Genomic DNA, 14,806 nt, shown 5'->3' on the forward strand with positions numbered 1-14,806 from the left:
CCCCTACTCTCTCCCTTCTAATCCCATCACAACTGCCTCCCAAACCATATTCACTTTTAGCACACACTCCCACTTATTTCCTGCTTCCTAGCTCATCTGCTCAGTCTCACTTATGCAACTCCACATCCCATTTTAGAGGTCATCACAAAGCTCTCTGGGCCAGAGAAGATGACAAGCCTGGACAGTGCTAAGCAGTATCTGTACGTTATCGCCCAGGCACTGAGGGATAATTCACTCTGCTGTAGCGGTGCCAGCACAGCACCTCTGCACCACTGACAGCTCTAAAGAAGGGTAAGAGAAGTACAGATGTTACTGGTGAACATAACCAATGCTTCAAATTCTCTCCTTCAGCAGTATGTAACACTAGATAAGAAAAAGCAAAAATAAAGTCTTTAAATATCTTGGTAGGTGGCGTTAAAAGTAATCACAGGAGCAAAGAATATGCAGAAGGTTTTGGTACTGTTTTAATGGAGAAGTGGAAAAAAAAAATAATCAGGAAATTCAATATAACATAATAAAGAAACAAAGTAAAAAGATCTATAAAGTAAACCGAGTTCAAACATAAGCAATGCTTTATTGGGTTATAGCAAGCAACCTATCAAGGAAGGAACTGGTACAAACAGATTGAACAAGACTCTCTTTTAACAGAGATGTATGGTGACAAGACAGTTTCTTTCAGTTTTTAAAACAAGTATTCAAACTATTAAGTAAAGCATTAAAAAAAAAATAAACCATTACAACACCAATGACAGACAATATTAAAAATGTGCAGGTTTGTTTAACAAATTTCTGCATAATGTTAGAAAACAAGTTATCATAAATTAAAAAAGAATGATCTATTTCTTTTGCTTGCAAAGCAACACAAACTTTAAAAACCAACTATACTTTACATAGAGCTACCGTTAAAAACAGGTGAAAACAAGCTGAAAATTTAAAGGACAGCAAAAAATACACAACCCAGTTTCACCTGTCAGCAACACCTTCTGCTATCGAAGGGGTTATGTTATTTTATGTACAGCTTTAAACATCGCGGCATACCACAAATAAACCTTAATAAGGTCAAAATAGGACCCTCTGCAAAAAAGGGTGAGTTGGCAAATGTCAGTCCCATCCCAGAATTACAAGTAGTAATAGTTTTAGTAGGTTTTTATTGTACACCAGAAGATACTTCCAACGGTTTATCTCTCCCAAAGATGCACGTAAACTTTATTTTATTTTTCTTCTGTTTGTTTGATTTTTTGGTATTTAAATAATGATATTAAGAACACGTCTGGCTCAAAAATGAGAATGACATACCTCCCTTTTGTTCTGGATACAGTGATGTAGCTATTTCAACATGCTCACTGACAAACCCTAAAAGAGAAAATCATTATGCACTATGTGAAAAATACACACCACCTCTCTCAATTCAGACTCAGTATACATTATATTGCCAACTCTATCCAATAGGATAAATATCTAAATTTGGTTTAAATTCTTAATATATTCTCTCTTTACAAAGTTCCATCACATGAAACCAAATTGCTTATTTACTGTTTGAGGCACAACATGACCCCAATTAGACAATTCGCTATAAAGAGTTGTTCTTTAGATGTTGTGTCTGTAGAGGTTTTACGTGATATTCATAGATTTTCAGCGCAGGCCCCAGTTTTAATGAAAGTCCAGTCAGTACATCATTTCTTGTCATCAACAGTAATGATTTGCCATCAATTTCCTATAAGAAGAATTAAAGAATTGATAAAGAAAACGTACAAATCTAATAGCTGAGAACAATCATGCAACAAATGGAAGACTACTACAGAGGATCAGTGAGAAAAGAAATAGTAGCCTTTTATTTTTCTGAAATAATTGTTCGTAGCTGCTAACATCTGCTGTTTGGTTTTTCAAGTGCTCAACTGTGCTGACTAATGCATAAATACTATTTAGTCAAGCACAAAAATCAGCCTCATTTCAAAATTCCCTCCTTGTACATCTGTTTGAAATTAATAGGTACATGTTCAGCTTGCCTAACTAACGTTAAGCCATTAAGCAAAGGACACACTTAGGGAGAAGGCAGTGAAATGTGTTTCAAAATTATCACTGACAGCAGTGTGCAAGTTTGGACTAGTCAGTACCTGCTAACAACTTCAGGTGACTGCTTTAAATGGCCAACTTCCCACATACCCTGCAGAGAAAAGGAGACTCCTATGATCAGAACTTTTACGAGGATCCAACTGCAGAGCTCAGCACTCCAAAGAAAATTCCTTCAGCTACAGTGGAAAAGGCAGCACCTTCCCAGGCTGAATCTCCACAATGGCTACACTTTTAAATCATAGGGTTTTCATTCTTTTCTCTTTTTTTTTCCTTTATGCTTTTCTTTTTTCTTTTTTTTTTTTGGGGGGGGGGGTCTCCTCTCTCAAATCTTTGCTTTCTAACCTATTTTGATTAGAAATCCTACAGGCTTTTTTTTCTCCCCCATCTGATAATCTTGTCATATGTTTGCAAATTAACTGTAAATGACTCTCCATACATCAAAAAGCAAAAAGAATCCCTATCTCACAACTCCCACCTCTGTTTCAGACACGTGACCATTCTTTTATTTATGCTGTCACAGTTCAATCACTGTGCTACCCATGAAACAAGCTACATCTACAAAGCAATGCATTGACTGGGGCCTCACAAGGTCATCACAGCCCAAAGTCCTTAATGTTAGGATGTTCTCTTGCACTGGACTTCACTTTGCTGCATTCTTTTTTACTTTTAATTAAAAAAAACAAATTTGAATTTGGCATCAATAGCTGACAAGTTCATATGCCTGCATATATTATTGTCGCCCATTGCTCTATAGTACCACAATTTTGTGTTTTTATAAATACCATAGATAAATACCACACATAAAACAGTTCCACTGCAGTATCTTTCTTACAAATATTAAATATTGTTTTGGAGATGTTACTGATCATATTTTTTGTTACAATTTAACATGAAAAAATGACAAAGAAGGCACATTAGATTCAATAGTAGCTTGACTGGACTGATCTCTCTCATGATTTGATTAAAAATACAAGATTGATGGAAAAAGCATACTATAACCAAATATCCACTGAAAGTGGAATCTCTTTAAAACCTCACCAAGAGATATAACTGCTAATCCCTCCAGAAGAGCACAGTGTAACAGTATTTCTGAAAAAATCACATTTCCAGTAACTTTTTACCCAATTATAACAGGTACCTCCTTCCAATTTCTGTTGAGAATGTTAATAGTTAAAAACAGTTGATATTTTCTTGTTTCCATTTGTCACAATTCTTTTTGTGGAAATTCTGACACCACTGAGTATTTTGCTCATTGATATGACTGATCTGAAGTTGCCTTTTCCACTGCCGTTCAATGACGTTATGGAGTAAGAACAACCTCCAGCTTGGAGGGATCCAGATGAAGAAAATCCAGTACCTGGAACAGGAGAAACTCCATGAATAGGTAGAGAGAATTTATTTCCTTTTTCCTTCTTCTTCCACAGGGTTCCCCATGGATTTAAGAAATGCTGGGAAGTAGATCATCTAAGGATTTAATTGAATAGAAAACTGATCCTCTAAGCTTACCTGGGTAGGAATGAGTAAATATATATTAAAATTCCAGTGTGTTACATCTCTATGTCTATCTTATGGTTTACTTTCACCTCTTTTTGTTTTCTTTCCCCTGCTTCCATAGATTTGCCATTGTCATTCCACTTTTTGGCATCAGGTAAGACTTTGTGTGCTTTGGAGACTTCTGTGAAATTCTTCTCTGCTACTCCACTATTTTCAGGATATTTTTCAGGATGCAACGTCAATGCCAGCTTTTGGCATGCCCTTCTAGTGCCATCTAGAGAGGCATCCCTCTGCACATCTAGAGCTAACAGTAGTTCCTTAGCTGCAATAGTCAATTTATTGTCTTCAGCAAATCCCCATGTGACCAGTCAAGAATCAAGTCTGCTCTTTTTCCAAGTGACTGAGAACTGCAACGTTCTGCATCACAGCTGACAAGAAAGTATACCAGCCAGCATGCCCACGTGCTCCTCCTCCATGCTGTGAATCTGCTAGAAGACGGCAGCAGATACCAGTTAATATCAAACCTGTTTCCCTTTTGGTAAGGCACTGTAGCAAGGGCCAGCAAACTACCACTGAGTTCCTTAGGCTGAGCTGCATAACACAATACTAATGGTAAGAAGTTGCGTGGCAGTAGTGAAGGTCGAGCATTGCACTACCACATCTCAGGACACGTCATAAGGATTCCATTTCCAAGCAAGCCAAAGCCCCCTGTGCTCCCAAGGCTCCTAGAGAAATCTCAGCCATGTACTTGCAGATAACAGTTCTCTGAAGATGTTCACACTGTCACACATATCTGGTCTGCCACTCTCTTCAGTGATCCTCTGTGCCCAACTTCTTGGCTTGCCTGGAAAAATTTGCTTGATGTTATTGTTTTGGATATTGGGCAACATCTTCCAGTTGAATCTTTTCAGAGAGCTCTTACAGCTTGCTGACATCAATGGAACTCCAAGAAAGAATAAGGTATAACCATCATGTACTCATCATGCCCTATCAGCACTTACAATACAGTTACTAAAAACATTCTGTAGTCCTTAAAATGTTTTTTTCATTTTCCTTTGAAAGTATAAGAAAAAAATCACATCTTACAAAATCCTTTGAGTCACTTGCGTCATGTGAGTCCAGATTTAGATTCATTAGAAGTGTGGACTTAGTTACTGTTACGTAGAAGCTGAACATACTAATATTTCTTGAGATTACATTTCGAACTATGGATGTCTTGCAAGAAAATCGTTGTGCTAACCCTTCTGAAACAGTTCAGTGGAAAACAATTTCTCAGTGTTGTAGGTGAATTAGGATACTTCCCTTTACCACTTACAGCCTTGTACCCTTCCAGTATATATCCATTGCAGTGGCAGATCAAACAAATTTCAGATTCTGAGACCCAGACAAGCTGCAGAACAAATGGCATTTAAAACCAGAGATGGCCACAGTTTCAGCTGCCATACCTGGGGAGCCTGTGAGATCCTGATAACAAATACCATAAGTATACAGAGTTAAAATTAGCGTCTTCTAAACAATGCAAAGGAAACAAAACAACACTGCTGTTAAGAGGATAGAGATAGAATTGTTCCTAAAGCAGACAGGGAAGGGTCAGTTCTTGCCTGCTCTCTATGCTGCTAATTGAATAGAAGCGGAAGGGAGTGGCAATCATTTCCACCTCAAATGTCCATGTCACATCTCTGGCTATATCTTGGTGGCACCTGTCAGCTTCTCTCCAAAGCTTTAGCATAAAGTGAAGTTAGTAGCAGAACCAAAACCGTAATTTCTGCCTATGGCACTTACTGCCCATCTAACCTAGCGGAGCCTTGGCAATATGTGGCTAAAAATAAGCTTACTTCATCTTTCCTCCTGAAGCCACTTGCCCTCACTGCAGAATACTAACAAAACCTGTACTTGTCACTTCTACATGGTATTTTCCATCAGGCTGTTGCAAATTGCTTTGCCAGAACTCCTGAGCTAGCCTCACCTTGCTGTTGCAAGATCAGTAGTAATTACTGCAGTATTATTGACAAGCCAGCTGGTGTGTAGAGAGGTTAAAGCACGTAATGAAAGTCAGAAGTATCTATCAGAATAAGGAAAAAACCCAGAGGCTGCAATTACTTGGCTTGTGTTTTTTTGTGTGTCATGTTTCCAGGGTTGTTGAGGAAACATGAATGCTGGTATTAAGGAGTTGATAAACTTAGGCTTTTTTTATTTGTTTACACATCTTCAAATTCTCAAAAATTATTAGCAGCTGCAGCAAAAATCTCTCTGCCTTCTGCCAGAAAATTAGCCAGTACCAGGCTTTTCACCTCCCAGAACAAAGAGCTAAATTTAGATACTTCTTTATACTCATCAGTTCCAATTGGATGGGACTTCATAGCCCAGGTGCAGAAGGTCAGCAAGATTATTCTGATCAACTCTATTTCAGTTTAGATGTACTGTTCTCTAGCAAAGTTGGCCATATCTTACTCTGGCTCAGGCCTTGGAAAGTCAAGCCATCCATTTTAGTAACTAAACAAAAATGTTCATGGAATAAATCACAGAAGGGTTTGGGTTGGAAGAGATCTTACAAGATCACCTAGAGTTCCAGCCCCTCAGCTGTGGGCAGGGTAACCTTTCACTAGACCAAGTTACCCAAAGCCCCATCCAAATTATCATGACAATTAATTTCCTGGTATTTGCACACAAACCTACTATTTATTACAGAATGTGCTGAACTGACAATCTGCAGATTTAAGATCCGTCTCTATGGAACAAGCGAACCACAAGTCAAGTAAGCAAACACCCCTATCCTTCCTCACTAATGCACTTTAACAGTGTGTTGATAGGTGAGTTACCAAGTAGCTATATGACAGCTATTCTTTTTGCAAAACTGCCAAAAGCAGCTATTCATTGCATCAGAAAGTGTGTTCATAATGTAGGTACTTGTTATACTGAGACTAACGCCATATACTGAAGCTAACTCTGGAGTCAATATCACAAAGGCTAAAGTTGTAACAATGATTTCTGAACTTGATTCATGCTCCCACAATTGTTTTTTCTGTGGAAAGCAGTCCATGGCTGTCCCTTTAACTGATTTTCCTCCAGTAGCCCTTCCTTGTCATATAAAGGCTGATGGAAAATTCTCCAGCTCACAGCTTTTGCTCAGTTCAAGGATCTAAACTCTCCAGGTCTTCCTGATGCTTACAACCACCCATCTGCAAGCCCCAATCTCTTCATCAGATTGGAAGTCCTACAAACATGCCACTCCTGTGAAAAGATTATTCCCCTTAATTGCCAACTTACTCTTTCCCTGTTCACATGTATTGTCTAGTTCAATGGAACTCAGTAGCCCTTTTCATTTTCAAAATTCAAAAGCAATTATTGTGTTAGGAACCTTGGATTTTACAAGTACTCATGAGAGTATTTGCACAGTATACTTAGGAAGAAGGAAATTACCATCCGCATTTTAAACCAGTCCAAGTGAGAAAACTTGTTTAGATTCCTCACCTTTCAGATGACATTTCAAACATACTTCATCCCGTTATGTGGATCCTGTAACATGACAATCTTCAACTCCCACAGGTTTTCATCCAATAACATACCCAATCACCTAATGTGGGATTTTTCCATTTAACAAGGTATCACTGGGTCCATGGCAAAAACGTGCAATGGGAGAAGGTGGTGGCAATCAGAGTGTTTCCTAGCAGACTTACCTGTTCTTGGAAAGCACTGGCTTGTTCTTCAAATCCAGCTGTCCTGAAATAATTCACAACATCTATAACAGCCCAGTCAGCAGGATCTGGAGGTCTCCCGTTTTCTACTGAACTGCAATATACAAACCCAAACAAATAATCACTACTTGTCTGTAGAGTGCCTGCTGCTTCTTTGTAGACAACCCATGTATGTTCCCTTCTCTGTTCCTCCAGGAATAGTACCCCTCAACACACCTGACACCATTCCAATAGAGAAGAATTACTGCTTTTCTGTTTCGTTTCAAAGACCTGATACCAGGGATAAGTGACATACTCCTCCCTTCAGAAAAGAAGTATATGAATATTCACATCAGCCAAAGGCAGTCAATCAGGAGCTTTGCCTGTGAGTGTGCTGCCTTTGCAGAACAGAGGCTACCTCTGTAGTTTGCTTTCAGCTATCAAAAATTCATATAGAATTGCAGTATGCAGATTACTCTTCTCCAAGATCAGATTGTGCTATATTGTAACAGGGGTAACAGTACTGGAAACTATCTTTAGCTCATAAAACAAGAAAATAGAGGCACCAGTGATTGCATTAATTGCTCAATATAGGGAATCCTTCAAAATTTCTTTTTGACTTGACTTTGGAGAAATCCAGGGACTTTCTGAACTAAGAATGCAAGAAAATATCTGTTCAACACAATCAGAACAGATTCTATGATTGACTTTAAGCAATTACTTTCCACAGTAGTAAGACCAACCAATCACTCACGTTGCTACTCTAACACTGCATTTCTTATCCTCAGCCTGCCATCATATTATCTCAGATAACATTTGTGTATCCGCAAACTCTTTGTGAAACTCATGAGCTTGACTGCCTGCCCTACAGCAATGTAGTAGGATGAAGAACAAGATGTCATTCAATAGAAAATAAACTTGGATAACATGCTTCTCCAACTAGATGTCCCATGCTTACAGGCCAGATGTTTTTCATTGTCCTGCATGCTTAATCATAATGTTAATAAAGAAATTACAAAACCATACAGATAGAGTACCAGATGGAAAGCAAACTTAGATTATACTCCTCTGACAAAGTTTTTGCTCAGTCCTTCAAATTTTCCTTTTCCAGTGTTCACCACCTCTGCTCCTTCTAGACTTGTATGTCTTTCAGCAGACTCACTGGGTGAATGAAGGGCCAATCATTTTTTTTAAAACCAGCCATGAAGAGATGAAAGTAGAATCACACCAGGTACTTTAGATCACCGTTTCTACAACATTTCTATTTCTATGACCACATGAACATGGTGAGCATGATTTTTATTTCTCCCTTAATTCTTGAAACACACTTGTCAATATGACAACAAAATTCTGGCTCTAGAGACTCACAATGCAGCCTCAATATCACACTGTATGTTGTAGTTGACCTTTTAAAAGCAGTCTCTTTAAATTATCACACAGTATATACATATTTCAGCAGAAGGAGCAAAGGCCAGAGTTTCTTGCTCTTGCTCATAAAGTAACAACTTTATGAACTGTTCTGCTGATTGGGATTGCAGAGAAAGGCAACACTCAGCAAAATTTTAAATGAGACTATCCAACTTTATCAGAGTTGCACCTGAAGTTTTTTTTTTTTGGTGTGTGCACATTCTGAGGCTTAAGAAGTAAAATGCTGTGAAAAGCACCATACAAAAATCTATGCATATTTGTAGAACCAAGATTTGAAGACTTATATACGTATATGGATTTCCCCCCAACACAGATACTTGCAATGACACATCTTTAACTAAAAATTAAAAATAAACTAAACCCCCAAAAACTCAGTATTAAAAAAAAAAGCTAAAAGAACTATATAATTATTCCTAAACAGTAAATGAAAGACTCAATCTGTCAAAATACTTAACCGAATTTTGCTTACTTTCCAAAGCATTTTCATTTCAAGTTGACTATGATCCCCCCACAATGTATTTCATCCCAAGTGTATTGGTTCTTCATACAGCTCTTCTTTTACTGCTAGGGAACATAGCGCTTGGTCTAGTCTCATCCTAGGCCCAACTGAAACATCTTCAAGGGCTCCACCTTAGTCATTCCTAACCCCAGGAATAATGGCAAGTTCCTAATTGGAATAGCATCATGTCGGATCTCAAGTAGAGTCCATTTCCACAGCTACAGCTGCAATAAACTCACAGGCATGTGGCATACCATCAGGGGCTGGCTGGATTTTAAATCATCTACCCACACAGATGCTCATTTGGCTTCTAGACAGCCTTCTCCTTGCCCTGCTGTTGCACACGGCTCTATTCTTTAAACAGAAAAGGGAATATATAAGAGCCACTGTTTAGCCATTCTGGATGCCCTAAAAACTTAAGAGAGCGAGTATGTTAGGCTTTATAATCAGATGCTAGGTGTGCTAACAATGAATAAAGATTTGACTTGTCTTCTGTTTGCCACTGTCCCTGTACCTTTATTGCCATCATGTGGCCGAAACAGTAAGGCCTGGAAAAATATAACTGTGAACAAACAGATTTTATCCAAGCTATTTATAACCACTTCAAGGAAGCGCCAAATACTTCCTTAGTACTATATATTTTTCTTTAGAAACCACAGCTTATGCTCTGTTTAATTATAATCACTACCAGATTTAAAAAGCCACCACTGCGATTAGTAGTTGAGTCTTTATCACCTAAGCGTTGGGAGAAAGTGAGTAAATGTAAACTGTCCTTGTTTTCACTGCTTCCCTTCTTGCCTCTGCCATGGAGTCTCAGGTGCAGAAGAAAAATGGGTAACTGAAGGTGGATTCTGAGATGCATAATCTATGCATAGTCACTTAACAGGGAAACACTTTTTACTTTGGTGTAGTATAGCCAGAGTCTTAAATTAATGGGGAAGATACAAATTTTATTGGCTACCAGCAGATCTTTTGATGCTGTATCATAATCATGTATTTCAACAGTATCCTGAAGAGACCATTATTATTATTATTGTTGTTGTTATTTACATTATTTGGTGCTGGGAAACCTAAGCATCATCACATTTTCATGGACAACTTCTGGCAAAGAGACCTGAAAGACAAGAATGAGGTGCAGCTTCATAGCAGTGCTGCAGTCTGAGAGGACAGGTGATAAGCTCTCTGTAGTTCCCTTCTCTGTGTTACTTACCAACAGAGTATCTATAAGCCTAACAGAACATGGCTGTTTATCCCACACAGAACTTCAGTTTTCAGACAGTAAGTTAGATTAGGACTAGTGATCTTAACTGAAGAACTGATGACCTTCAAAGATAAAGAAATACCTCTAAAACAGTTCCTATCCCTTAGCCTGCAGCCCACCACACTGAAGAAAACTGCAGAGCTGTGTACATCATGTCTTTCTTTCCCTTATTTCCACCATAGGTATGAAGAAGGAATCTGTTTAGAGCTTCTCCAGCAAACAGCTTAAAATATCTGCTTCAGAAGGGACACCAGGGACACATGATGCTTCTCAGCTTAGGATGGCTGGGCAGTCAGCAGGGAGATAAAAAGAATGGGAGGAGACATATATATGGGACACTTCTCCCCATCAGGCATTCGTTCTAGAAAGCACAGTCACCACAGGCACCATTTGCTGCTTTGACTTTTCCAAGTCCTTCCTCAGGAATTTCACCTCATCAGTCAGTGTGGATGGTGAGAGGAGCTTTCCCCACAACAGCAAACAGATGAACATGGGCAGAGAATTGGTTGCTGTGCTACCACTTGCTTCGGTCTCTAGCTGAGATAAGAAAACAATGGAAAAAGGAATACTACCAACTCATTAGCTTCCGCACTTCTCCATTGCTGTACTATCCTCCTGCATACCACTTTAAATCACTTCAGTGCCCTAGATTCTTTTATTTCAAAGTAGAAATGCAATAAAACTAACTGAGAATATAGATTGGTAGAAATAAGAAAAGATAGAGGTCCCCACCCTTGCCAACCATATTAAGTCAATAGAAAAATACAATCAAAATTCACATGCTGTTTGCATAAACCAAACTCTAAGGAATCACTTACTTTTTGACATCCAGAGAACCATTTTCCTTGTTTTCCATGTCAACAGTTCGCATAGAGAAGAGAGGTTTCCTCAGCAGCTACCAACAGGAAAAAAGCTGCGTTTAGTTACTAGTAGTATGAAAAGAACAACATGACACAACAGAAATAAGTATTCTTAGAGATGCAACTTTTTCCATCTGAGAGTAAAGTGCTGTAGAAGACCACTTCCCTCATAACCTTGGCAAAGCTGGTAGTAACTAATGAATTAGGAAAAGTTTGTCTGTGCTTTGAACACAGGAAATCCCATCTACCTTGATTTTCAGTCTTGAAGCATTACATATGATCCTTTTTTAAACTAATACAATCTTGATCTAAACTACGTAGAGAAAGACCAGCCTGCAACATGTCTATGACCGGACACTGAGCGTGCTCTCAGTGCCTTCAGTCACCCCGAGCAGAAGCATGACCCTACTGCTAGCGAGGCTTGGAAATCTACGCCCTTGTTTTATAAATGGGGATCTGAAACCCCGATGAGAAATGCGATTTCTACCCCAGTCACAAACCAGCTGGCAAGGCGAGTCACTGAACGAGTCCAAAACTCCTGAGGCCTAATTGTGCACCTTCTCCACCAGCCCGTCCTTCCTGCGCTTTGCACTGCTGCCTCTACGCACACTGAGCTCGGAGGGGGGAAGGACCGCACAAAGGACACGGGAGGAAAGGAAAGCCGGCCCGCCGGCTGCTCCCACCGCCCCAAGGAAGGCACAGAAAGCAGCCCAGCCTCCTCCTTCTGCTCTCAAAGGCATTTCTATGTCGGGGAGCCCCGTAACTACCCACGGGCTCGGGATGTTCCCGCTGTAGGTTAATGGACGCCGGCGGTACGTCTCGGAGCTCGGGGAAGTACAGCACGGGGAAATCGCGCTCCTCAGCTAAAACTTTGCAAAAACAAACGATAGCGATCAATGCCGCTGCGTACAAAAATAAAAGCAAAGGAAGGACCCTTCACGAGCCAATTACCAGCGCCAGAGAGCAGCGCCAAACTGACGGTGAGGATGCTCCTTGCACGCCGAGCCCGGAGCACTCGGCGCAGCCCAGGTGTGGGCGCGCTGACAGCCGCCGGCTGCGGGCCGGGACGGAGCCGCCGCGACCCCGCCCGCACCTGGGGGCTCCCGGCGGGCGCTGCGTGACACGCGCGCACCATCTTACGAGCATCTCCGGCAGGCAGCGTGGCACCACATTGTCATTATTTTTCGTGCGGGAGGGGAAGGGAGGGAGCGGAGCAGGACGGACGGACGGACGGACGGACCTACCTACGGGCAACTACACCGAAGCATGGCTACGCGCTGCTCCGGCGCGGCGGAGCCCCGGCCGCCAGCCCCCCGCCGGCAGCGGGGCGCTCGGAGGCGGCTCCGTGTGGCAGCGGGCAGCGGCCCCGCCTGGCTCCCGGCCCGCGTGACGACGCCGCCACACACGGCCCCCACCAACCGCCGCCCGCGTCATGGCGGACCATTTAAAGGCGCCGCGCCTACCTGCTGGAGGAGACTGTCTGCCTCCCTGCCTGCCGCCGCGGGGCCGGGCCCTTTCGCTTCCACTGTCCTACCCGCAAGGGTGAGCCAGGCAGTATCAATGGAGCGAGTGGTCGGGGCGGCGAACAACTCCGCAGATAGCTTTGGAAAAGAGCCTCGGGAAATAGGAGGGAAATAGAACAACCGGGCTTTGCAAAATTGGAGAAGTTGCATCGAACTACTTCTGAAATGAGTTTGTCAGTACGTGAGTGGGCAGCGAGCGCTGGGCTGCCTCTCAAACTAGAAACCAGAGCATGGCAGTTGCAGCCCGGGCGCCTCGGGATGTGAGGCCGTGCTCCCACCTGCCCTGCGCATCGCACGCTGCGGTGCTGGGACACGTGCGAGTGCCTGCAGGGTGTGCAGTGCAGCGATGTACAAAGGCCGGTCTGGCCCACTGGAACTAACGTTCCATCCACTGAGATTAACAGATTTTGTCAATTTTCTCTTGCAATTACATTTTTGTTTCACTCTATTACACACTGGTTATTTCTTTTGCAAAGTTTCCCCAGATTCAAGAGGTTTTCTAGCAGCATAGAAGTATTCCTGCAGATGACGTGCTATCAGTGTGAGCAGTGCTTACCACCACATCCTACCTTGCCCCGCTAAGGCTTTCCAGACCCCTGTGCACGATGCCCCAACGACTGCCTCACCACTCCTAACAGCACCAGTTTGGTATCAGTACAGAAATCATTTTGGTATCGCCCCTAGAAGCAGCTGAGTGCACCCTGTGTTTGCAGACAGGGATCCAAGCCCCAAAATGGCAAACCAGCACAGCAATCGCAGGAAAGGCACAACTGAGCCCATGGGCCTGTAGACACAGTTCCCCCTAAGCATTTCATTTTGCCTTAACCAAACAAATAACCAAAGCATACAAAAACTATGCAAATAATGATAAGAGTGCTGAAAACTAACAGCAGTGTGAGTCCTCACTGCTTTAGATTTTAAACAAACACAGATAAACAAGTCAAATAAAGTATTAAACATACTGCACCCGAAAGAAAATCCTCTTTACCTCAAATCCCAGTGCATATGGTAAAACGTGGCATATTTGCAGTGGACAAGTCACAGAAGGCAATTCTATTTTGTCTCTTGAGAAATAAGCACTCTAAACGAGGCAATAACGAGTTTTCTGCATCAGCTGATTTCTGACTTTGGTAATGAACTGACATTTGAAGCTACAAATATAGACCAGCTTTTTACTCATGCTCTCCCGTGCCTTCCATCATGTTCTCAATTAGTCTTTGGAGCATTCAGCACAGGGCATGCAGCATAAAAGACCTTGAGCAGCAAAGAGAGGAAGTTTAAGAAAACAGACTGTAGAAGAATTCAGTGTGGAATATGATCTGCAGCTCACATTTTCACTCATTAGGGTAAGGTGATTTAATTAAAGTGAGATTATGTCTGGAGGGAGACAATGCAGGAAAGTAAATTAAAGGTTTTGTTTGACTACTTGCGTCCTGCTTCTGGCAAAAACTGTGTCTAGGCCACGTGAGACCGGAGCAGGAGCAGTGCTGGCTGAGCCACGCCAGGAATCAGCCCTGCCTGACTGAATTTCTGCCGCTTCTCAAACGTAGAAGTCAGTGTGGATTATTGTACACAATGATCTTATCTTCTGGGTATAGGAGAGTGTCAGTTTTTTGCTGAAAGCCCAGCAGTGACAGCTGGGTATGCAGACAAACATCACACAGCTGGCACAGGACAGCACCAAAGACCAAACTCCAACTCTCCCAGAGCTGAGAGGGGTCTCTTCAGATCCTTCTTCTTCCTGTGTAAAAACATGACTAAACACATTCATTGGGAAGGTTAGGCAAGAAAACAACAAAGGAGTTTTGCACTTTCAGCTGGAGGAAAGCCAGGAGTGCTAAATCAGCCTTACACAGAGCAGAACGGGTCACACACCTGTATAAAACACACATTTCTGTCAGTAAAAAATGTGTCCTTTAGACTTATCAGCAAAAATTGGGGACCAAGAACTCAGTGCTGCAGTGGCCCGGTACCGGAGCAGCCCCTCTGCCAGC

General features: G+C 41.7%; 1 protein-coding gene across 11 annotated transcripts; it reads right to left on the minus strand.

Moving 5' to 3' along the window:
• Nucleotides 1-554: 554 nt before the first annotated feature.
• SAMD13 (sterile alpha motif domain containing 13) lies at nucleotides 555-13,630 on the minus strand. 11 transcript variants are annotated; one of them, XR_016469275.1, is made up of 6 exons: nucleotides 12,753-13,630; nucleotides 11,248-11,324; nucleotides 7,245-7,356; nucleotides 3,580-5,031; nucleotides 3,212-3,430; nucleotides 1,605-1,714 (listed from the first exon to the last, which is right to left on the minus strand). XR_016469275.1 is itself a non-coding variant. In XM_090146443.1 (4 exons), exons 1-4 carry the CDS (start codon nucleotides 12,960-12,962, stop codon nucleotides 1,571-1,573), a joined length of 543 nt encoding a protein of 180 aa, XP_090002569.1. In that variant the 5' UTR covers nucleotides 12,963-13,625; the 3' UTR covers nucleotides 555-1,570. The 11 variants fall into 11 exon arrangements, 5 of the variants coding, with proteins under 5 accessions (XP_090002569.1, XP_031456071.1, XP_090002570.1 ...); XR_016469274.1 differs by having other exon boundaries at nucleotides 3,212-5,031; XR_016469276.1 differs by having other exon boundaries at nucleotides 3,212-4,411; nucleotides 12,753-13,622.
• Between the last annotated feature and the right edge of the window lie 1,176 nt (nucleotides 13,631-14,806).

Source organism: Phasianus colchicus, chromosome 9 (genome assembly GCF_987193195.1).
Source record: "Phasianus colchicus chromosome 9, bPhaCol1.hap1.1, whole genome shotgun sequence".
Lineage (NCBI taxonomy): Eukaryota > Metazoa > Chordata > Aves > Galliformes > Phasianidae > Phasianus > Phasianus colchicus.

What these genes read in the sequence shown, in the direction of transcription:
- SAMD13 (XM_090146443.1), bottom strand. Translation starts at nt 12,962, where the DNA reads ATGCAACTTCTCCAATTTTGCAAAGCCCGGTTGTTCTATTTCCCTCCT. An exon ending in CAGACAGTCTCCTCCAGCAG is followed by an intron (nt 11,325 to 12,752) that starts GTAGGCGCGGCG and finishes TCCTGTTGGTAG; the next exon opens with CTGCTGAGGAAACCTCTCTT. An exon ending in GGTTCTCTGGATGTCAAAAA is followed by an intron (nt 7,357 to 11,247) that starts GTAAGTGATTCC and finishes TGTATATTGCAG; the next exon opens with TTCAGTAGAAAACGGGAGAC.